We start from the raw sequence: 24807 nt of genomic DNA on the forward strand, positions 1-24807 counted from the left end.
TCTTTAGTAAATGCTTTATTTTGTGTTTTGTAAAATTCAGTGTACATTTTATTAAGGTGCTTTTGTTTAGGATAATTGTATAAGACCTTTCTGCACAAAATGTTAGAGGGTTCTGTGACACATGGTATGGAAAAGCCCCCGGCCAGGTTGGCTCACCTGTCCTGGCTGCTTGTGAAATTAACTCTATCCTTGCCAGAACCAGGACATTCTGCTATGAATTATTAAGAACTTTATTATTATTATTAAGAATTCAGAGAATTGTTGAGTATATGAGGCTGCCACAAGAATCATATTTCCTTCTCTGAAGATACATGTCAATCAATGAGCTATAGTCTATAAACACTTAATTCTTTACAACTTTTTTGCAGAAGTTTTGCATTCTGTATGTAAACAGTCTGTACAATGAAAGCATAAGGAAGAAGAAACACTTTTGCTTAGAATCTTTTGTAGTGTGGACAAATAGGTATTAAATGAAACTGAGATTTCTACATTTGAGTAGGTGTGAGGAGTTGTACTCACAAAGAAAACTGTTGTAGAAGAAGTGAACATATCTCTAACTGCTGCTGGCATTTTATGCATCTTACAATAGAGAATGATTGAAAGCATAACAGGATATATGGACTTCAAAAGGATGATGGAAAAGAAAGAGAAAGCTACATGCAGAAATATCAAATTATAAAGAAGTTTAGGTCAGAAGAGGCTTCTGAACATCATCTGGTCTAGGCGTCTGTTGCAAGTAGGACCTTAGATTGGGTTACCCAGGGCATGGTCAAGCATAGTCTTGAATATTTCCTGTGAGGTAGATTCCATCATGTCTCTGGGCAATCTCATCCAATATTTAATTGTTCTCATGGTGAAGAATTTCTTTTTTTTGTGTCTTACATTGAGGAGCTGTGTGGATTTGCATGGAGTGAATGTGGACAAATTAAGTTATAACTTAGGAGGGTCCCTTGTGGGATTTTTCTATGGTGTCCAGTCCAAATGCAGGGCTTGAATAACCTGGTGATGAGATGTGGACTTGTATTGGGTTTTGTCATTCAAAAAGACCCAGTTTTCCTGCCCAGTGATGGTATTGAGTAATGTGTGGACTAGTACACCTCCTGCTTATTAGTTGCTCCTGTTTAACCTAGTAAAGCTCATCATTACATGGCCTGGCCCATTTTGAATGTAAGTTGCCAATAGAAGTTATGCTCAATAACAAAAGGCTCAGTCAAGACAGAGGTAATTTTACCTTCAGATTCAGTACAGCACAAAACTTGGGAAGATGGTGATAATATGGAGAATAGCTGTACTTTGTATCTCTTAGCGAAGTCTGGAGCAGGGTATAACCATTAGAAATTATGATTACTCTGGAGTGAAATAAAGTGAGCCTATGTTATAACGTGAAGTTTCACCCGCCCTTATATTCCAATGTCACAGTGTTGGTGAGCTCCTAACTTTAAATTGAGCTAAGCAGGTGTGTGATATTTTTGGTGTACTTTCGCCATATTTCAGCAAACAGCTTAAATTGATCCTGCCAAAGGTGACTGTTTCTGCCTGGTTGTTCGTTCCTGCCTTTGTTTTCCCTGTGTGAGTTTGGGGCTGCATGATGAACCACATAGGGGACTAAAGCTAAAGAAGGAGAAAGAAATAAGAGCTTTACTCTCAGTCATTTCCTCAATCTTAGCCCAATGTGAGGATGGGGTCAGGGCATCTATGGGTGGGTGTGAATGAAGAGGAATGATGGTACTGCCTCTTTCAGTGGCTGGTTTAGAACAAGGTTTTACTCTCTGAATATGACAGTATGTCTGGGCTGTGCATACCTGCCTCCTTTGAACGTATGCTGACACTCTGACCATGCAGCTAGCTCCATCCGGGACATCTTTTATAAAGAACACGCTGTGGCTTCACATGACAGCTGGGTGAAGATGGCAGCCCTCTGCTACTCCAGTGCTGAGCTCTTGCTTGTCTCTGGTTTCCATCTCTCTACCTTCCAGCCATATGATTGATTATTCCTCGTATATCAAACTCACAGTTGTATAATCACCAAGTAAGCCAATGTAGCTCACTTATCCAGCACAAAATATTGTTTTCTGAGTTAGTCTTGTGCCACTTTTAAGTTTGAGGAGACCTGGTTTGAAATTGGTATGCACCAGAACCAGTGCAGGAGAGGGTATGTGAGCGTAACAGGGAGCAGGCAGGAGAGGAGAGAGGGATGTTGTATTTTTAGCAGTGTTAAACTGGTAACTTTGCTCAGACCACCTTGTGGAACTCATCCTTGACCTTCAGGTGGTTCAGCAGCACTGATGCTTGTGCAGCTCTGCAGTGGAAAGAAGGCATCCTCAGGACAATAAAGGTCTAAACCTTTACTGTCCTGATTTTTATCTGTATTTTTATATTTTATGTCAGATTTTTATCTGACAGATTTTTATCTGTAGTGGAACCATATCCTTAGAGCTGATCCTAACCAAGAACTTTTAGAGATGCTTTGCTTCCGTCTTCTTCATGCTGTACTGTTCTCGGACAAATGGATGGTAGATACAGCCCAGAACATTATTTCTCAGTGGAGTGTACTTACTGTTTTGAAGACTTTTCTGCGTCACCATCCCAACAGCAGTGTTTGAGAGCCTATAATAAATCACTGGTCTGCTTGCAACTCTTTGTCAGTGTCTCATCATTGTACTGTGTGCTTACTTCCAGGTGCTAACTCTTGTCTCTTTCCAATTTGAGCATAGGTTGGGTTCAGATCTCCTTGAATCAATAACATAACGTAAAATCTGATAGCTCATGTGTCTGACGGCTTAGTTGATATGGAACAAACAGCTGCCATCCATAATCCTCTGTCGCATTTGCAATCGTGTGCTAACTGGAAAGAAAATTGATGCTGAAAGTGTTTTTAAAAAAGTTTAAAAGAAAACAAAAACCCTAAACCCCCCCAAAATTAAATGTTTGTAGTACCCCACAAAAAATGAGATCTATTTAGTCTCTGTAGTTTAGTTTCCGCATAGCAGCCGCTTCACTTCCTGATCTTACCTTGAAACTACCCATCATCATTTTTATAAGATTATTTGCCACCATAATACCTGCATGATATTTATTTCTAACCATGATCGCTCTGTGGGAATGCCAGTTTTGATGAGACATGCTGGTAGTCATGCTGACTTTGACTTCTCCCACTCCCAGTGTAGCTAGTTATCTTGATAATTTAAAATGTCTGAGAGTCAGATCATGCCAGTGTTGCTGCTGGACCTACAAAGATGATTTTAGATGGCTGTGAGGCCTGGCATAGGTGCCTATCTGATGGAGCACCTGATTTTGCAAAAAAAAATCTTGACCTGAGGCTTCATTCTGAATGACTTGGGTCAGTCTTAGTGCTGTAATGATGTGAGGTCACCATATTCACAAATGATCAGCAGTTAATTATGTAACTACTACAATGTCTGATCTTAGTTTTTAGATGAGCAGGTAAGATGTAACTGGCTGAATTGTAGTAATGGCATATTAAAGGCAAGGATAATGATATCTTTATTTTTAAGCACACTGAGAAACTGACAGTCTTCTCACTGAGTAAAAGTGTAGTGATTTATAATATATGAAAAGTATAAACCAGTAAGTTAAAAACAAACAAAAAAATTTACTTTCTTTGCATGTGTGCAACACCTTGTTCTAGTTTTGCTGCTTTCTTCTTTTGTAATGCTTAAAGATTGGTCAAATATTTAATAAATTGTATAGATGTTATATGCTCATGTACAAGCAGAACATGTATTTATGTACTGTAATTCCTTAGAGTAAATCTATAACTGTTTGTAAATAGACTGTTTGCCAAACTGTCTTGTCAGATTGCAACTGCTCTCTCCTTTATCTTGCAGAGCTACATTGTGTTGTGAGCAACCAGTGTATCGCATATTATTTTTGTGTGCAAAATGGTAATCATAAATTGAACGTTGAAGGCAAACGCTTAGTCTGCAGGAGGACTGAAAAAGAGACTCTGTGTGTTGAAATTGCGGATTAGCACCTGCAAGGAAGTAAACAGAATTATTTGCGTAGGGAAGCATAAAAAGTAGCTTGCCAAAAATGTTACAAGATTTAAAATCCTTTTTGAAAGTGTAGTAGTAGGCTTCTGCTTCAAGTAAAGCAGTAATCATCTGCTTTTAGACTGTGGATCTACCATGAAATCCCGACTTCCATTCTATGCACAGAGGCTTTAATTTGCTTTTGCAAAAATCTTAACTGATGTATTATAAGTCTTACTTGTTTTTACCAACTATTTGATAAGTCACAAGGCTTGCATGCCGTAAGTTTTCTGAGTGTTGATTTACTATACTTTTTTATTTCTTACCTCTTTAATGCTTTCCTTCATTTCTTCTTTCTGTTTCCTGTGGCAGCTGAAAATAATTTGAAACTGATTTTTGGTTAGTTGGTAGACTAATAGGAATTGATGGGCTTCCATCAGACATATAGCACTAATCTCCATCAAACTTAGAACAGATACGGTCAGTGTATTGGAGGTGATTGCAAACTATCCTGCTTTGAGCCCAAGATGTGAGATGAAACCAGTAATCAGTGTAACTTAAGGTAAATCTGTGCTTTATTCAAGTGGCTTTTGGCTGGCTGGTCTCAGTGCTGAGAGGAGGGAGGTCAGCTCAGGCTCGTTGTTGGAAACACTGATGTATTCAGCAGGTTGTCTAACTGAAAGTTGTACTGTTGCTTGTACTTAGTATCCAAGCAAACTAATTTAGAGTTGACTCAGGTATACCTGTACAAACCACCTGGTTTTAAAAAGCCTGTTCCTGATCTAAAAAAAACCCAACCCACACTTTTATTTTACTGCAATATTGTTCTGAAACTGAATGTCTCTTGTTTTTTGGTTTTTTTTTTTTAATATTTCCAACCATTTTTGTCACATGTAGACACATCTAATGAAGCTGCAGTTGGTTTAATTCCTGGGAAAATAGGCTGGGTGCAATAGGAACTGTGGAGAAGTGCTTTTTGATGGAGAGGCAGGATTAATGACAAAAGAAGGGAATGGAATTTTGTGTGTGAAGAAAGAAATGAGTGGAGGCTCAGAGTACCTAAAGTATTGTTTGGGGAGAAGGAAGGTTTAGCAGGAATGCACTACAGATCTAGAGGGAAGGAAAGATGTACGAAGGCGGCATGGGGCAGAACTGGCCAACTTTTCAAATACCAGAGTATAATAAAAGGCTTGCCTGTGTGCATAATGACGCACTGAGAGAGGTTGGCAGGGCTTTTCTGCTTTGTGGTGTCATGCAATTCATGTAGTTTGCTTCTCTGACCTTCCTCTGCCCTCTGAAAGATAGAAATATACACCCAGCTGATCAATACTAAATGCCTATGGGCAGTGAAGTGACTTCCCTGTTTTCATCCTGACATGAGAGGTGTGTGTGTATGTGAGGGGCACTAATATTGAAGGAACCTGTATCCACAAAAAGTTAAGCCATGTGTTTGTACTAAGATAACACCTCTCAAATCTTACAGTAAATGATAGGAGAACCTATGCGGAATATATTGTAAATAGCGTAATTTCTTCTTCCCATAATTTCTTTGTCCCATTTGCCAGCTGCACTGTAGAATTGCATTCAGATTATGTGCGCTGTCATGTGAAAGCTTCAGCAATGTTATGTTAATCAAGACATACAGATACAAACATACTGCATTTAATCTCTAAGCTTGGGTTATTTAGGACTAAAGTAGAAATACGTGGGTTGTTAGTGCAGACGTAAAGCTTACCTGAACTATAACAAACCCTTATGGGATATAAATATATAATTATCACATTGATTTTTTTCACTATAATGGGGTTTGTCAATTTGGTGCATGAGAATAATAAAAGGTCCAATTCAACAAAAAAGTTACTCAATAGAAATTATTTCACATTGCTCATTATCACATTTTGTTTCTAATAAATAACTTAATGTACAAATGTGTGCTAAATATGGCTTGTACTGACACAAGTAAGAAAATACAACTGTGTCCAAGCATATATCTTATGTTTGCTGAAGTATATGAATCTTAGTATTAAAATGGTTATAAATGTGGGTTGCTTATTACACTGAAGTTATGCTGTAGTTTGAAATGAAATAGAACTGTATGAAATTAGTATAAATGTATGCAGAGTTTTAAATGCATGTTCTCCTACTCTGACTTTTCTGCTGTGTCATGTTGGAATACATAGAGGGATACAAATTTTACTTTCATCTAATGAGCTCCTTAAGTGGATGTGAATGTACAAAAATCTTAGGTTGAGAAATTACTTTAAACTGTGTATTGTTAAATGGAACCACGCTATGATTGTCAGAGTGGAGAAGGAAGCATTTTTACTCTTTGAAACTGCTTTATATATTGTTTTGAGTATTTTGTTGTGAGATGGGACTAAGGTAGGGTGGGGATATGGCTGTATTTCAGACTCTAGTGTTGAGAGTATTTCAAGTCTTGAAATATTAAGTCTGAAGCGACAGGCTGTTGGGGGTGGTGGGATTCAGATCTTTCATCTTTTTTTATACGATGAGTAAAACTTTCAGTAGTAACCAGACTAACTGTGCAGTCTGTACACAATATGCAGATATAAATGTGTGCATATAAATTTTTGTTATAATTTAGTCACCTCTTGCAGAAGAAAAATAATTTTTAGTCTTCAGGTTTTTAGATACAGTTAATTTTTAAATACTGTACTTGCTGGAGTATACTTCAGGAGTTTCCTCTGAATTGCCTAAATAAAAATGTAAGTCCAAACTTTGCTCCGTACACCTTCACATTCATTGTAGTGTTCTGTTATTTTTGCTAATTGATCCGTGCTACTAATGACTTTTTTTCTTGAGCAATATAGGAGGAATTTGTACTACCTGGAATGTCAACACAAGTGATGGAGCTTAATTGTCAAGTTTAATAGTTGTGGGTTGTGTGACTGAAAGCTTTTGTAGCAGGTGTGGTAAAGCTGCTGTAAGTAGGCGTTTTAAATGAAACATGCTGTCCATAGTAGGACATTGTTTTTTATGTCCATCCCCTCCTTATGCATAGAAAATTTAAACCTATTTTTAAAAGATGAAAACAAAATACACTTTTCTATCTGATTTCTTGTGGATTATTTTGTGGGTGACATGAGCAGCATAGCTGCCACTTCTAGTTTGGAGGAGCACATTCTTTATTTTTATCAGTAAAATCTTCTATGTAACAGCTATCACCGTCCACTGTATTAAACTCATGTATTTTACTTATGAGGGCTTAAGCTTGGTAATTTTTAAGTTCTCACCAGGAAACTTGCAGTAAGTAGCAACTTAAATAACATATTCCTTCCTTTGAGACATCTTTTAAGAGGTATGTTAGGATTCCAGTGTTTCCTACTGTTGCAAGTTTCTCCTTTGACTCTGGTTCCTTGGTGAATTCTTAGCATAGTTGCTCTTTGGGGTATAGCAGATTCCTTTTGGGAGGAGGGGATAGTTCTTGTGTATAGTCATTTATTAATACGTCAGCAAATCAGCACCTACTGCTTTAGATAGTGGTATTCCTGTTTTGCTATAATCCTAGTTTGCGACTAAGACAACCTTTTTCCATTTTTCTGCTTAACTTCTGATATTTGCATCTACTTCTACTGGAATGTTGTGGGTTTTTTCTGATACAGTTGATGTCCACGTCTTTCCTTTTTCTTTCTTCATCTCTCCTTCCATCCCACTTGATAGCAGTTTACATAGTCAAAGGAATCTGTAATATTTACTTACAGTGAAGGCCTACCCCTTTAAAAATGGCCAAGATATTCAGAAAACACAACTTGGGAGTCCATTGTTTACTTCTGCAAACTTGCCAATGAATGTACTCGCTCTAAAATACTGATCTAATTTAAAGTTCCAGTTTCTAAAACTAGTGGGTTAAAGGATTTTGTGTGAGCAGTAATGTCCTTCCAAAATACTTGTTGATTTGAAATACATGAGGAAAAAACCTCCTTTTAAAGGGATTCAGTTTTGTGTTTTGATTAGAGCTGTTTAGTTTTAAACCATAGTACCCTGTTAGGCTAAACAGAATTGCCTGGAGCCATTAGGGTCTGCCTTCAGAAGACCTACAGAAACCTCCATCTGGGGCGATGGTGCACTTCTGAAGCATTGCCTCACCTTTGTAGATGTAATCATGGCACCATAGAACCACGACTCTTTTTCCTCACTTGTCTGTGTTTATGCATTTCTGCTTAGTTCTGGTCTACGCCTATAAAAATTCTGTAGATTTGGGATGTTCAGTTTAGGATTCAATTTTTTCTTTTAACATCTTTGAGTAGTTAAGAGACTCTCGGCTTTTTTGTTACAAATTAGCTGTGATGGGCTCTTGAATGCTTTCTGCTCTGGCTGCTATTGCTCAGTTAGCTCAGGACAACATATTCTCTTCTGTGGCTTTTTGTTTGCTTGTTTGGTTTGGGTTTTTTTTTTTTTTTGAAGTGTCTTCGTTTCATGCTCCAGTTGGCATCTGAAGCATTTGTAAGCCACCAAGATCAATTTTCTTAATGCAGGAGATTTTTAAAATAAACATTACTTTTGTTTTCATTATAAACTGTAAAAGCAAACCAAGGAAAAAATGGGTTGGTTAGTTAATACAGCCCACTTGGAATTGATTGAAAGAAGGAAGCTAAAAGGTATGAGGAAGTTGTCAGAATCCTGGGTGTGGATGCTGTATTGTAAAAATGAGTCTTGAGGGTGAGCAACAAAGCAAGAGAAAAATAGATAGTTTCATTTTTAATGGCAACTTTTTAATTTTCATGGAGTTTTACAGTAAACTGGATTTCCCTTAGTAAGGAACGATTGGAGTGGGATGCAGAAAGAAGGCTGCTTCCTAATGGCAATGAAGAGCAATTAAAACCTTTTTGCACTCTCAATTTAGCATCTAATATTTTATGCAGTAATTGCAGCTGTACCTATTGGAGAAATTTTGGTGAGAAGACAGTAGTTTATTTGGTGAGGATGTGAAGTACAGGAAATAAACTGATATAAACTGTTTTAGAACATTTCAATCTCCTGACAGTAAAAAAAAATCCAACACTTTAAGCTTTGTAATTTTTATATTGTTTTGTTACTTCTTGTTTTACCTATTGTCACATTTTCATTATTTCATTAGCAGATCTGTATTGTTTGTTACTTCTTGCTATTTGATTTACAGGAATAAATAAATATCAGATTTAAATAGAGAGAATGGGGCTGGCATGGAAAAGTCAGTCCTATTTTGTGGCAGGCGTTAGGGTATAACTGATGATGAGCCTTCATGTTTTCTGCTTTCAGTCAGAGTTTGGTGTAATAAACTCCTTTTACATCCTACAGCTTTTTTTTGCATTTGCAAATGAAGAAAAGTTTTCTGAAAATGGATGGATGGTGTACAATCCAATGTCTGAATACAGGAGACAAGTAAGTTATTACAGTTGCAGTTGCCCGGTACTTTCACATCCGACAGCTTACATAGAGGAATTATTATGTATTTCTCTTATCAGCTCTTTTGTGGGGGGAGCTGAGAATGGGAGACGATGGAAATAAAACTTGGAAAAAAGTAAAGAAATAAAACATTGGAACCTTTAAAAAATTAGAATGTCACAGGAAGGTAGCCTTTGCTCTTTGAAGGAAGTTATTGATACCTCTTATAAGGTGCCACTGTTAAGTGAGCAAGGAGTGGGGAGAATGTGCCAAATATGTAACTACAGGGTCCTAAATATAGATTTGATTTGGTCTACTTCTTCCTGAAGTGAAGGGGGGGAAACAAGCAGCTTATTTTAGAAACAGCGTTGCTTTACAGAAGTTATTTATATGTCTATTAGTATTTTACCTTGGTCTTTAGGTGATTCTAGAAAAATGTCAATGAAAGAGGATGATGTATTTAATTTTAAAATGTCTTTCAGATGATTTATTTTTGGTTTAAATATGACTTTTTTTAAAAAAAATCAATATCAAACAATAAGGACTTCCTTAGATTTGGGGTTTTTTTTCCCCTCCATAGATTTTTTTGGTTCAAGGTTTAGAGGCCTAAGACCCAAAAAAGGTAAAATACAAACACCCACACAAACCCCACTGTGCGTGTGTGGAGGCCTTATCGGTCTGTCTCAATTTCCTGGCTGCTGTTTATGAAATGCCTTACTGAGCAGACTGCAACTAAAACTTCTTGTTTCTCACTAAGAAAGCCACCCTGAATCTTATTTATAACCTGAAAGTAGTATCAGGCTACAGGGAAGAAAGGTTGAGATGAGACTTCCTTCCGCATCTTCTCAGGACCGTTGTCCCTTTTCAGCAGGCAAAATGGAAAGGCAGAGCTTTGAGGGAGGAGAGAAGGCAATTTTCTTTGCTCAATCCCACAGTTAAAGAAACACATCTACTAGTTTTAATCATTGTTCTGAAACTTGTTTTAAGAATAGAGTTGTGTATGTAAGAGTGTATGAGACAGCTATGCAGTTGTTTAAGGCTGTGAATCCATCAGCGATGAGCTGTTTTCTGTGGTCTTGTAATCCTTTTTTCTTCTATTGTTTTGAAACAGCACTGTAGTTAGGTTAAATTGGTAGGTTGTTGCCACCATGTGGCCATAATGTCGTGTAAAATTCAAGAGCAGAATTATTATTTGTACAGTCAAAAATACATTGAAAAACTTTGTGTTACATTGTAGGGACTGCCTAATGAACGGTGGCGAGTAACTTTCATTAATGAACATTACGGACTGTGTGACACATATCCATCGCTCCTAGTAGTGCCGTATAATGCAACAGATGATGATCTCAAGAAAGTTGCTGCCTTTAGGTCCAGAAATAGAATCCCGGTGAGTATTATGTGATGAAAGTTACCTTACAGCGTAGCTAGTTTTAAGCATGCATCCAAACAAGTTTTTGCTGAACATGACACAGAGGATGCTTTTTTTGGAAATAGTTACAGCAAAATAGTTTTGATTGGCTGGTGGTTTTTACTGCTTGAAACTAGTGTCTTGGCCAAGCCACGTTTCCGTTTTTTCCCCCGCAATAATCACCCATTCCAACTTTGTTGATTTTTAACTTGAATTTTCTAGTGACAACTGCCAGCATTGCAGATTCCCTTTTCTTAAGGAACTATGAACCTTTGACTGCCATCTGTACTAGTTTGACTGTTGTTGGATGCACATAAAAAGTGGTATCAAATGTTACCCTCCTGTAAGCAAACCTTGCTCCAATGGTCAGTCCTAAAATAAGACCTCATACGTAGTTTCTGTAGTGAATTCTTGATCTTTTTAGTCCTTTAAATTGGGCTGTGGAATTTAAGATAAAGCCATTTGACTTTTTGGGTATATTTCTGTAACTAAAATTCTTTGAGGTAAGAGAATTTTTATGTATGTAGCTTTTTACAGCACTATAGAAAATATTAATTTCTATAACAATACAATCTATTTTAACTAATATATCAATTTGGCTAAGTCAGAAGAGGTGCTAGATTCTTAGTATCAGAAAGATGCCTTGAATCTCGTTAATTTCAAACAGATGTGAAACTCAATACAATAAGTATTTATTAGATATAGTATTTACTGACAGGCTAGGCCTATAGTTATAAATTTACTATATATACATACACACATATATAACATAATGTGTATAAAATATGTGTTAAAGATATAGTGTGTGCATATAGTTCTTATAACCTAGCTGTATCTTCTCTGTCATCTCAAAATTCGTGACAGGGCTTTTGTATGCAGTGAGAGTCCTTTCCTTGGTGATAGTAATTTTATTCTTCTCAGGAAATAACCAATCGTACTTACCCGCGCACACACTGACAGGTCGTGTTTCTAGATATACAACTAAGGGTTGTATTTTAGGAGTGAATACTTTCTGAGGATTTTTTTTTTTTTAAACTCTGATGTTCTTTCACTCTGTAACCCACAACTTTCAGACTGGGTGAGAATACTGTGTCTTAGTATTCTTCAGTGATGAAGTTGGAGGTTTTGCCTGCTTCTTGGGGTGCTTATCTTTAATCTCTTGCACTGCAGTCTGTTCCCTGGGCAGCTCACTATCTCTTGTTTGTGGTAAGTCCCCTCTGGTTCAGAAGAACAACAAAGGCAGCATGCACTCTGCTCCAGTGTGTACTCTTTGTAAAGAGGGCTGAGGAACAAGATGTACTTTAAAGAGAGGGGGAAACATTCAAGATACTGCAGAAAGGTTCAACTTTCCTTCCTTATCCACAAAAAGGAAAAAGTTCTTCTTGTAGAATTGGAGCATCTTAGTCACCATTTCTACACTCACTGAGTTCATTCTTCTGAATGGTTTATTAGTTTCAGCAGGCATTGCTGTGTTTGTTTCCAGTTTACTTTTCAGAATTATTTGTGCAACCTAAGACTTGTAGGAAATATTAAAATACACTGGAATATATAAGAGAAGGAACTCTTTAAAAGATGATTGTTATTAAATTTTATGAGACTAAAGTGAAAGAATTGAGAAGTCTGGGGATTATCTTTTGAAGAAATAAAATAAAAAGTGTTAGTTTTCATATTATCTATTTTAAAGAATGTAACTTTAAAACTTAAGTTATGATTTTTTTAATAAAATGCGTCTCTTCTAATGTGATTTTGACATGTGACTAGGTTCTGTCATGGATTCATCCAGAGACTCAAGCTGTTATTATGCGCTGCAGTCAACCTCTTGTTGGAATGAGTGGCAAGCGGAATAAAGATGATGAAAGATATCTTGATATCATCAGGGAGGCTAACGGGCAAATCTCAAAACTGACCATCTATGATGCTAGGCCCAATGTCAATGCAGTCGCGAACAAGGTAAACGGATGCTGAATAGTCTTATTGGTGAAGGGGGGTGGGGAGGAGAGTTAATTTGAACTTTCCTGTGAGGAGATTTTTGAGAACCTGTGTTCTTAATGTGGATACTTTACATAATCAAATATATCTTTACATAGTCAAGGCTCAAGAGCTATGAAAGGACACGAGTGCCTGAAGTAGGTTATAAGCAGGGTTTCAGGACCACATGTGGATTTCCAGACATGCTTTACCCTGTCTGCTATCAGTCAAGCACAGGTCTTAGCACAGGACTGACAGCAGATATGAGTACACTGCACTGTGAGGTAGATGTAGGCTGAGCTGTAGAGCATGTCCTCTGTTGAAATGACATGCCCCCTCTGTGCAAGCCACAGCTCTGTTTCATATCCTCTGGGAAAATACTGTCCTTGGATGGCTATGTGCATAAAGCCAAGCGCACTGATAGGCATCCTTTGTTTGATTCTTCCTAACCGTTACAGGAACCACTTCAGGCCTATCCAGGCATCCAGCAACTAAAGGGAAAGTGATGAATAAGTTAATTTGGGGGTTTGCACTCTAAACAGCAGTACGGGCATGATCTTGGATACCTAGATATCTGTTCTTCCCTAGATGCCTGGAGTTGTTAAGTGCAGTAACAGAAGTAGTTTCCATCTGATAAAGTGACCATTCCTTTGCTAATCTGCGATTAAAGCCTAAATAGGATCAGAATCATAGAACAGCCCAGGTTAGAAGGGACCTGGAAAGATCACTTGGTTCAACCTTTCAAGAAGAAAAGGTGTCCATGTGCCTTGATTTCCTGTCTGCCCTCCTTAGTTCTGGTGAGGACGAGATTGTTCAGGCATACTCAGAGAATGCTGGTCACGGTGTGTCAGCATTGGATTTGGCAGACAGCACAGCAGACATGGATGTGCTCCACGTTTGTATGAAAAGCCTAGTTAGGGAGAGGCAAGCTTAATGCTTTCTTCATATGAGAATGTACCAACTTCTTTCTCTCCACGTCTACAATAGTTGTGCTTGAGGTTCAGTGGGTAGGGGACTGAAGTGGACACGCTCTTCAGTACTTACTAGTGAAGTTGCGTGTCTGCACAGCAAAGAGCTTGCGAGATAGGAGCTCAAGAGGCTTTGAGATCTTAGTGAAATGATGAGTGTGCTTATCTGGGAGAGAAGGGATTCTGGCTTCTGAATGTTTTTTTGGCACAAACGGAACACTAATTCAGTGGAATGAGTCCTCTTCAGTGTTTGTGATGAAAGGAATATGAAATGGTAAAACTTGTTTGCCTCTAGGAGGTTTATATCTAACATATTAAGTTGCTTCAGAATTAGAGGGGGACAATTAAGTTAGTGTTTGCTCTCTGCAACTTAAATGCACGCATCTGTACCTTTACAGCCCTCTTCTCTATAATAGACAGTATAATTTATTAAGCAAGGAATAAGACTTTTTTTGTGTATAGCACATGTTCTTTCAGAGACTCTCTTCTAGGGCTGTTTGGCTAGGTTTTAATCTGTGATGGTTTGTATTTTGAGCGTCTACCACAATTGCTTGCATTTTACTCTACAGATTGCATTATCCTCTGCACACTGAATTTTTATGGGTTAACAAAACATGTAATCCTTCTGTTTGTCTTCTGGGAGGAATGTCAATCTTTACATTAAGTTAAATTTTCCCCCAGTTCTCGGACAAACTCAAATTTTTGCCCCATTTGTTTCAAAGATGTATTATGGCCAAACTTTGTACACACATACTTACTGAAGTATGAAGCACAGTTTTCAGCTTTTCTAAATGGTCTGTATATTTCACCCACATGTTTTAATTAACTCCTGATATGTCTAAATATGAAATAGTCATAGCAGTAAAAGCAGTAAGGTGCATTTCTGGGTCTGAGGGACAATGACATAAAGAATGCAAGCCAGTGTTGATCAGCACTGAAAAAGGTTTTCTGGAGTAGCTGTGAAGATTAGTATAAGCGAAATCCTGGGCTGTGCTACTCATGCATTCCTGTGTTCTTTGTACATAGGTCAAGACCACACAGTCAGTAGGAGTTGCAGCAGCCCTAATGCTAAAATTACAATCATTCCTCACCAGGACTTCATAATACTCAAAGGAAACAGAAAAAAATACAATCATTACTTCTTTTAGCACAGAGCCTGGCAGCTCTGAGAATACCCCCACATCCGAGGAAGGAGATAGAGAGCATAGAGTAGAGATACTGTGCTACTACACAGAAATGTAGGTGTGCTAATGGAGAAAGGTTATACCATACTTTAGGTTGTTGTCTGATGTGTAGTTGGTGGCTGCAATGGCTTAAAAAGACAGCATTTATTTATCACAATTCATGGCATGGCATGTTTTTGCTGTCTGCAGGAAATGCTGTGATTTTCCAGCTATCTTTGGAAAACCTCATCAGTGGTACTGTGTCCTAAAATATGTGTGGTTTTTCCACTTCCTTTTGTGACCAGGCACATCCTCTGCTATGGTGGTGATTAAATGTTTTGAGAGCAGCAGTAGAATAGACTTTCTACTTACGTGGCTTTTAAATTTCTTAACGATCTAAATACATGTTTAGTCTTCAGCCATAAATTTAATGTTAGAAAAGTTACTTTAAACTTTAATGTTATTAGTAATTTACTCCTTAGGGAAGAATATAAGATTCTTGAACTTAATTAAGTGAAATATAGCTTATTCTTAACTGAACTCTTACTTTAATTTTACTTGGCCAAACGTCTATTTCACTATTTCATCTATTTCACTATCAGCTCAATCTTAGTAGTAAATAACTAGGCAGTTTAAACACAGGAAATATTTTTATTTTTTATTTTCTGGTAGCAGGTTTGCACTGGTAAACCTGAGACTTGCTCTCTTTTGAACTAGCGGTAAAAAGAAACAGACAAATCATTTTGACTGAATTTCTTTCCAGTTGGGACAGAAACAAAGAAATGAGCAATTTTATTCCCTGGAAGCAGTGATCTAGTATGTTATGAGTAACTGCTGTTTTGTGTGATGTACTTTACATTTTAATTTAACCTTAATAATCTGTCTGGGAAGTAAGTTGATTTTTGTATTCAGAATCATGACTTTGTTTAATCCTTGGTGGGAAAAGTGAACCTAATTGAAGAAAAAATATTGACATTGTAATGTCAGTTGGTCAAAAGCTGTTTCCACCATGAATCTCAAAAGTAGTGAGGAAGGTACAAATGTATTTTTATTCTCAAAGCAGCCTGAGACCTGACTGATGCAGTGCTGACCCACTGTCCCTTACCTGGCTAGTTCAATCCTATTCAAAGGTCTCCAAGCCCAACAGTACAACTAACCTTTTAGTATTACTCCAAAATAATTAATTTTCCCTGTTAGGGTTACTCCCTTGAGGTTTTGAAAGGAACTAGGCTAGCCGGAGCAACTTGAATGTCTTTCTGGCCATGTGCTATACTTAATACGCTTTGTCCTTTTGGACAAAGGAAAGCCCCCGAGTATTCTTCTCCAGCATTTGCCCCTCCAAAGCTTGTATCTGCTTTAAAGAAGCAACTGAAATTACATATTGTCCAACTACAAAGTAAAGTATAAATAAAATTCAGTCCCTTCTCATTCTGTTGAAAAGCAATAACAGTGTATATAAGACTAAAGTTAATTTTAGATCTCTTGCTTGTAGGCAACTGGGGGAGGATATGAAAGTGAAGATGCGTATCCCAATGCAGAACTTTTCTTCTTGGACATTCATAATATTCATGTCATGCGGGAATCTTTGAAGAAGTTGAAGGACATTGTTTATCCTAACGTGGAAGAATCACACTGGTTGTCGAGTCTGGAATCAACCCATTGGTTAGAACATATAAAGGTAACTTTTTGCTGTTTGTTTGGAATAATGTTCATTCAAATCTGTCATATCAGACTTGCTTTCTTTGCTAGACTTTGAGATAGTCCTGATATGGAACACATTGAACTACTTGGAGTAGAAAACCAGCGTTGCTGAGTGTTGGCTTTTTGCCAGCTAGTCTTAGTGTGTGTTATGGGATATCATTACTAAGCCACAGTAGGTGAAATTCAGTGTTTATTGTCTGCCTCAAGTCAAATGTCAGTCTCTAATAGAGGAGCGTGTTGTTGGTCTGATTGTCTTCACATGTGTGAGTGATTTATTTTGGTTTCTAGCAATACAGGACTACAGATAACTGTCACTGTGAAGGATTAGTAATTGCTTTAGTTGTCAGTATGTATGTGACTTTGTTTTGTGAATTACAGTTTTGTAAATAAATCTTGTAAAGTTATTTGTAAACTTTGTAATTTTCATCTTGTAGCACGAATAAAATACTTAAACTGGTAGTTCACCTTTTGCGTGAAGTACAGCTGTGCAAAAGTAGAGTACTATGTAATCAATCCTATGTAATAAAATTTTCATTTTAAGTTAATATTTGGAAAATAAGCATATTAGAAGGGTACAAGTTCCTTTTTCCAACAGCTGAGATATTTCAGTAATTTAGTTCAAAGAAAGGAGCCAAATGCAATACGGAATTTTTAGAGAGTATATCCTATGGTAAATCCTTTCTTTCTTTAAAAAAGAAGCTTATGTTCTTTGGTTTATCAAGGTTACTGTTTTCTGCCTCATTTTTTAAGAATTTACTCTGAGATGAATTAGATCTTACTAAGGGATTAGGGGAACCAATCTGTTTCTCTATTTTTATACATGAAATTTACTTGATCTCCTCGAAAATTCTTTTCCAATTAACTACGCCATGCTCTTTGGGTCTTTTAATGGAAATGGTATCAATTTAGATACTGTGTAGATGCAAAGACATCAATTTATTTTTGTTAGAATGATAACACTAATCTTGTGTGGTGTTTGGTGTCTGTTCCTCTTTGCTAGCTTGTCTTGACAGGAGCTATTCAAGTGGCAGACAAGGTATCCTCAGGAAGGAGCTCTGTGTTAGTTCACTGCAGCGATGGCTGGGACCGGACAGCACAGCTAACATCGCTGGCCATGTTGATGCTAGACAGCTACTACAGAACAATTGAAGGCTTTGAAGTTCTGGTGCAAAAAGAATGGATAAGCTTTGGACACAAATTTGCATCGGTAAGAATTAGAAGATAATTGCAAGGACTGTGCAGCACTAACTAGCTTCCAGTGTTAAACTACTCGCTGTGTCAAGGTTTGGTAATTCTTTTCATTATTTTGGATTTCTGATTTAAAACATTTCCAGGTAAATCTGAGCAGAGCTTTTGGTTTTGGACCTGTTTAGTTAATATTTTTTTTTGCTGTTCTTTCTCTGAGAACTCATTATTTTGTCCTTTACACCCTTTTAAAATCACAGGATTGCTAAGGTTACTGTGGTTGTTGAGCAAAGAAAATGAGAAGGCAGAAAAATGATGTCCTCCCAAACTTTTAAGAAGAAGATCAGATAAGGTTGGGACATGAGGCTTCTCCCCCACCCTCCCTTTGGACTATTTTGAATGTCATGAGAGGCAAATGAATGAATCTAGACAATGTTTTTTAAGTGATGTTTTGAATACTTCTTCCTAAATGTTCTAAACTTGTCCTAATAGCTCTCCAGAGGCTGTGACAGGTAATGCTGGCTCTAGTTCTGTTCAGTTGTCTTCTGGATGCTTAGAAGGTTAGGTAGAACGTGTCTATAGTAAGTTCTTAGTATCCCACCCGTGTATAATGCAAGGTCAAGGGTGTTTGTGTTAGGAAACTTTTCAGAGTCTTCGTGGAGCTTCTCTTAAATTTGGCAGCTAACAATTTAACCAGGAAATCTATATTAGGAATCTGGAGAAGCAGACTAGGTTGCCAGGGAGAGTATGCTGGGATATGTAAACATAAAATGTAAGTTGGGGGTTTTACAACAGTGTTACTTGTTGATGCTGAACCTTGTAATTCACAGTAAGAAGTTTCCATGCCTTCAGTAGAAGTTATTTGCGCAGACATTTGTCCCTAGTGGACTATTGTAAAGATATTACTTAAAATTGCTAAAATTGGGAAAATAGGCAATCTGGAAGAATCAAGAAATGGAAAAATATACCTATGTGCGTATTCCATGTCTCTTTTACATTTGCAAGAGCGTCGCAGTCATTTGGAAATTCATGTATAGCTACTCAGCATGAATCACTTCACCATTTAAGTGTGCTTGTAGGCTGCGGCAGTCTTTGGTCTACATACTAAAGGTGCTTTGAGGCTTAGGAGATTTGCATTTTGATTGTTGTGAATGATATCTGCTGTAGTCCAGTTTTTTGTGTACTTATCTGTAGTCTTCTAGTAGTGATGTGTTATATAAACCTTTGAAGTATTCTGTCTTGGTGCAGCCACAGAAAAACACTGGCTTGCCCTTTTATTCTTGTATTTTATTTTGTATTTTTTAAAACTGTTATAGTCACGATGCAGATAAAATTAGACTGAATCAGTAGGAGACTTGTAGCCTACCTCATATGTTGATTTAACACAAACCTTAAAAAGAGAGATCTGTGTCCTTCACCATTACGAGTAAATTTGAATAATCTATGATTCTTTTTATTAAAACATTTATTTTAGTTTGAGTAATCAAAAGAGTTTATTGTCTCTCAACAGATAATGTTTTTCTCCTATTAGTGAGGTAGACTTTTACAGCCCTTCCAGATGGCCAGCTCAGTCCACTGGTTCATCTCTGATAACGCAGCAGCAATAAGGGTGACTTATATAGCCTGCTTTTGCATAAACTATTTTATTTTCCCAACTTTGTCACTCAAATAGTAATCTTTGGCTAAAGGAGAGTGGCTTCAACCATTTCCATCTGCTGTTCTCTGAGAGCACCGTAGGTTTTGATTTGATGGATTGTTTAGCTTGTAGTGAAGGTAGTTCTTTTCTGGAGTGTTCTGTGGAATAAAAACTGTTAATGCAAGCAGACAATATTTGGATTGCTCTGTTTTGGTTTGGTAACTGTTTGGTAGAGCTGAGTTCTAATAGTGAGGGCTAGGCACTTCAGTGGAGTTAGCATTTCCTGAACCTCATCTCAAACTCTTGTTGTTACGCCTTCCCTCGAGTGGGGAGTTGGAGAAGAGGAGGGTGTTTCTTATATTGTCTAGGCTAGAGCAAGATTTATGTTTTCATGTTACCAGGGTTGCAATTTGGATGTTTTAATAACAAATAACTAAATAGTAGACTACTTAATAGTTCCTCTTTGTATTTTTTATCTAATGAATCACGTAAGTTTCCTTGTTGAAAAGGAATTCCCTACCCCAACTTTTCTATATATAGTGAACTTAGTGCACTGTCCAGATGATGAAATAGCTTGCTATGTGGAATGTTGTTCTAACAATGCATTCTAATATAAGACATATGAGACACAGATGTAATTGTAGATGGAAGATACTCAGGCATCCTAAAACTGCTAACCGTAGTGAAAGCGGAAGGACTTTCACATCTTGCTGAACACATGTATGACTCTGTTAACAGATACGATATATTTTAAACCATGAGAACTGGACAGCAAGGAGGCCAGTTTGTTTGTCTTCCCTATAGTGCTTTTCTAGTCATTTGCTACTGTTGACTGAGCTCAGCTACAATCCCTCATCTCCGTCTGTTTCCTGCCACTGAATTCTGTTATTTCAAACTATCTTGCAAATCATTGTTCAGAGTAGTGTACCAGTTTTATCATTTTTCATGTCCTTAAGACATTAATCCTGCTGTCTTACAGGCAGATAGACAGCATCTTAGTTCAACATACATGCTGCTCTTTGTGTCTCCTCCAGGCAAATATATTCAGGCAGAATTAGGGAGTTAATAGAATCTCTTTTCCCTGAATCTCTTATCTGTTCTCAGCTATCAAATGTGAAAATGAAGGAAACAGCTTTTACCAAACCTACTTTTTGATTGTTACTTTCAACTCCTCAGAATAAATGGCTCACCCAAACTTTAAAAATGTGGTTTAATTTTCTGTCAAGAACATGAATGTTTCTTTGACCTCATGGATGTTCACTGTCTACATCAGGGTGAATCTTTAGGTTCAAGTGGGGAGGGGGAAGAGGAGAATCTGTGTGGATATTTTGATTTAGTTTCTCCAGTGGCTTAAATTACAAAAGACAAAGTATATAACTTGGCTTTTGACAAACATGTTATGTAAATATAGTTCAAAATATATCTTGATTATTTGCAAAGTGATAGGTGCTTTAACAGTGCTGCTTGTCCAATAACTAACAGGTTTTGGTAACAGATCCAGTTATCACTTTGGAATTTTTCTCAGACATCTTTAGAACAACTTTGCAGTGTTTCTTTATATCTGAATCTCTCCTCCTTGGTGCAATAACTAATTGTGAAATCATAAGAACACGTTGCTTTATTACAGAAGCATTAATATTCTAGTGCAAAATAAGAAACAATGTCTATTGACCATAAAATAGACTGTTTTGGTTAACAGGAGGCTGTATTGCTTCATTTCAGAGAATAGGCCACGGAGATAAAAATCATGCTGATGCAGACAGATCGCCTATCTTTCTCCAGTTTATTGATTGTGTGTGGCAGATGTCTAAACAGGTATGTTACATCATTCTTCAGAAGGTAACATTGTTAAGAGATTACTGAATTAAAAACCTAGATCTTTATTTAAAAAAAAAAAGTATTTGAAGAGGACAGCATACCCCTCTGCTCTGACAGTGTAGTCAAAAAGAGTGTATTTATTTTTAAAGCATACCATCTCTGTACCCTGTTTTCTTAATATGACATTGGCTATGCATGCAAGGCTGATGTCTGGGATATGGGCTTCTCCGAAACATTGAGAGATGTGACCCAGCAGGATGCTTTTACAGGAATTGTATCCATCTATCTTAATAGGGTCTGTTGTTTCATTTTGCCATTTTTGTGAAGCTGTCCCTTGAGCTACAGGCACAAATGTTGTTTTGTCAGAGCTTGAAAAGGAAGCTTGGGAGCTGTTGAATGCTATGATTTAAACGTTGTATTTTCAATAAGTAATGAAACAAACCAGCAAACTTAGTCTGCGTAGGGCCGAGGATTGGGAGCTAAACCCTTATTTTCCTGTATGGTGCCGCACTATAAAGAGCGTGCTCTTTATAGTATTTCTCGTTCTGTCTTGCTATTACAAATCCAGCTGTAGCCATTCTGTATTTTATTCTTCTCTTTAGAAATTAAGGGCAGTTAGAACATTTTGAGAAGAGTTCAGTGACTAATTTGAGAAAGTTGAACACCTCAAGTCTCTCACTCTGTTATAAAGTACATGAAAGTGTTATCTTAAAAATTATTTACAGATGTATTCAGGCTTCTAAACACTGCCTCTACCCTCTTAACCCAGGGCATGTAAAGAACAAAATTGTCTTTTCTGTTTTTAGTTTCCTACAGCCTTTGAATTCAATGAGCAGTTCTTGATTACAATCCTGGATCACTTGTACAGCTGCCGGTTTGGTACTTTCTTGTACAACAGTGAGTCTCTTAGAGAAAAAGAGGTTAGTCAAACCACTGATTGTTTACTTGTTTTGCTGTCTTGACTCTGGATGATTACAAAAAGTTTTGGTTGTATTGTATTTAGTTATGTTCCTTGCATGACAGTGGTTTTGAACCAGCTTTGTTCTCATTATAGCATAGTTGCATGGTAAATTCCTTCGGTTTGGTAGCTTAAAGACTATGCAGTCACTAAAGTACTTGTCGAGCACTGGTTGTGGAATATTTCTAATACAGTACCTATGATGCTTCTACGTAAATCAGAAGTGTATTCATTTTAGAATGTAACCATGGCTTCTGTAATAGATTTCCTGATTTTGTGCAAATATTTATTGTTCTTATTTCAATTTTATTTTAGAAAGTGAGTGAGAAAACATTATCATTATGGTCTTTGATAAACAGTGAAAAATCTAAATACACCAATCCTTTTTACACTAAAGAGCTGAATCGAGCACTCTATCCAGTAGCCAGTATGCGTCACTTAGAGCTCTGGGTCAATTACTACATCAGGTGGAACCCCAGAATTCGGCAACAAGTAAGTAAATTCTCTATAATGTACAAAATGCTTTTGGACTTTGGAAGCAGGATTTTGTGTCATAACTGACTTGTAGAATAATACCTGTAATCTGTTCAGGTTTTTAATACTATATTTATAAAGATGGAGAAAAAAAGGTGAAAATGATTATTCAGTTCTCTCTTTTTTTTTTTTTTTTTTTGACTCAGCTCTTCTCAGAACTCTGAGCTTATTTCATTGCTTAGTGTCAAGTCATCCTCAAGCTCTTTCTATCCCCTTTTCTTGGGGACAGAGCTGGGGAAGCATTTTTTTAAGGGCATTTGATGCTACTAAAGGGTGAATGACAACACCTAGAAATAGGTCTTACTGATCCCTGAAGAGTTAGGGCATTAGCATCACAAACACGCTTAGCATTTGCTTAGTCTTTCTCCTTTTTCTGAGAGAGTGTATGAAGTCTTTTACAAATTAAGATGATCCATTCGGTCCTTTCTTTTTCAAAACTGCTATCTGCATTGATGACTTACAGTAGAATTATTTTTTTCTGTAACTTTGACCCAACATTGTTTACATTGTGTAACCGTTGGATGAAATCTGTTATTGAAAATTATACAAGTGGATCAGATTGGAAACCCAGAAAAGCTTTTATCAAATTACACGTAGCTCAGGTCTGTGCTTTTAATGTTTAATATATGGACATTCAATGTTTCTTACAATCTTGCTAGAAATTTCAGCAATGCGGCATGTAAAGATAGCGTACAGAGACTGACTTGTCCTTCTTCACAAGTCGAGGAGGTTTGAGTAGGAGAAGGTAGAGGAGTAATTTCTTTGACAGAAGCAGTCTTCACAGTCCAGCCCCTGGAATGAATCAGGAGTTTTCAAGCAATGCACTTCCTTTTCCGCAGCTGGTCTCCTGTATTATTTTCAACACTTAAGAGGCTGCAAGAAAGCCAGACAGTTTGCTCTATTTTCTTACAAGTATGTTGCCAGTTTTAATTTGAAGTTCTAGTTTTAAATCTTTTGTTGCTTGCTGTGAAAGATGAGAGCATTTTGCAAAAGGTGAAGCCAAAGATTTATTTTAGAAAGTGAAGGATTATAGGGCATGCAAATTAGCTGTAAATCTATTTAAAAATGCACTTTGCCATTATTCAGGAAAGGTTTTTGGCAGTAGTTTCTTATTAGAAATGCAAACCCATGTGATAATCTTCTATGCTGCTACTACTGGTCCCTCATTTTCACCATTTTTGTATGCAGAACACAACATTTTTTTTTATTTTTTTTTCTTTTGGTACACACAAAATTTATGCTTCAGCTTGACTTAAGCAACTGAATAGCGGACATGTGGCCTGAACCAGTTTTTCAATGACCTTTCTTAGTGCTGTTACTTAGAAGCATATTCCGCATCAGACTTCAGTCTAACGAAGAGTCTGGTCTGTCACTAGCAACATCATTAACCCTACATCTCTGGTCATCTTAGTAACTACATTCAGTCACTGATCCAACTTCCAAAGTTGCTTCAAGGTTCATCGCTGTGCTCATCTGGGGCACACAGTGAGCGGTGCATGTAAGCGTGCTGGTTCAGCTGGTTTTGAGCTGGTGTGGTGTTTACATTTGCTCCTGCACTGTTAATAGCGTTTAATTACAGGCAGTTAACTGTGAAACAGCAGCAACTTTGTGACAGGTATATACAGCTGAAGATGACTTTTGGCTCCATATCTGCCTTGGACATTTGTAGTCCTTCTTTTCCATTTGTTTCATTACTCTGTCTGAAAAAGGAAGCTAAGTTTAAAATGGAAATAGTTAAGGTGCTCTTTCTGTGAGTAATCTGAGAGCTAGGGCAGTTGATTTTAAACACATTCAAGCTTACTTACAGAATTCACTAATAAAGCTTTGCATTTATTTCACTTTTTATTTACACAAAGCTGCAAATTTACTATTAAAAACTGAAGTAAACATCAGTAAGGGAAGTTGCTTAATCTGAAGACATGGATTTCATCTTAATCTGATCAGTGTAGCTAAAATAGTCAGTCTAGCTAAACACCGTTTTTGGGGAAGATGATGAGACATCTGACCTCTGGAATCTAAAACCTTTTAATCAAGAAGAGAAAAGCTTTGAACAACGTATCCACACCTGTCTTCCACACAATTAGATAAGAA

The 24807-nt window shown here is 37.1% G+C and overlaps 1 protein-coding gene across 3 annotated transcripts in view; it reads left to right on the forward strand.

The window, feature by feature from the left end:
• Window positions 1-24807, forward strand: part of MTM1 (myotubularin 1) — a 46266-nt gene that overhangs the window by 18032 nt on the left and 3427 nt on the right. For all 3 annotated transcript variants that reach the window (XM_075763464.1, XM_075763463.1, XM_075763465.1), the window contains 8 exons: window positions 9291-9374; window positions 10615-10764; window positions 12547-12735; window positions 16377-16562; window positions 17586-17792; window positions 21129-21221; window positions 22031-22144; window positions 22498-22674. In XM_075763464.1, the coding sequence (XP_075619579.1) occupies window positions 9291-9374; window positions 10615-10764; window positions 12547-12735; window positions 16377-16562; window positions 17586-17792; window positions 21129-21221; window positions 22031-22144; window positions 22498-22674 (1200 nt within the window). The remainder of the gene's footprint in view (window positions 1-9290; window positions 9375-10614; window positions 10765-12546; window positions 12736-16376; window positions 16563-17585; window positions 17793-21128; window positions 21222-22030; window positions 22145-22497; window positions 22675-24807) is intronic.

Source organism: Balearica regulorum, chromosome 11, assembly GCF_011004875.1.
Source record: "Balearica regulorum gibbericeps isolate bBalReg1 chromosome 11, bBalReg1.pri, whole genome shotgun sequence".
Classification (NCBI taxonomy): domain Eukaryota; kingdom Metazoa; phylum Chordata; class Aves; order Gruiformes; family Gruidae; genus Balearica; species Balearica regulorum.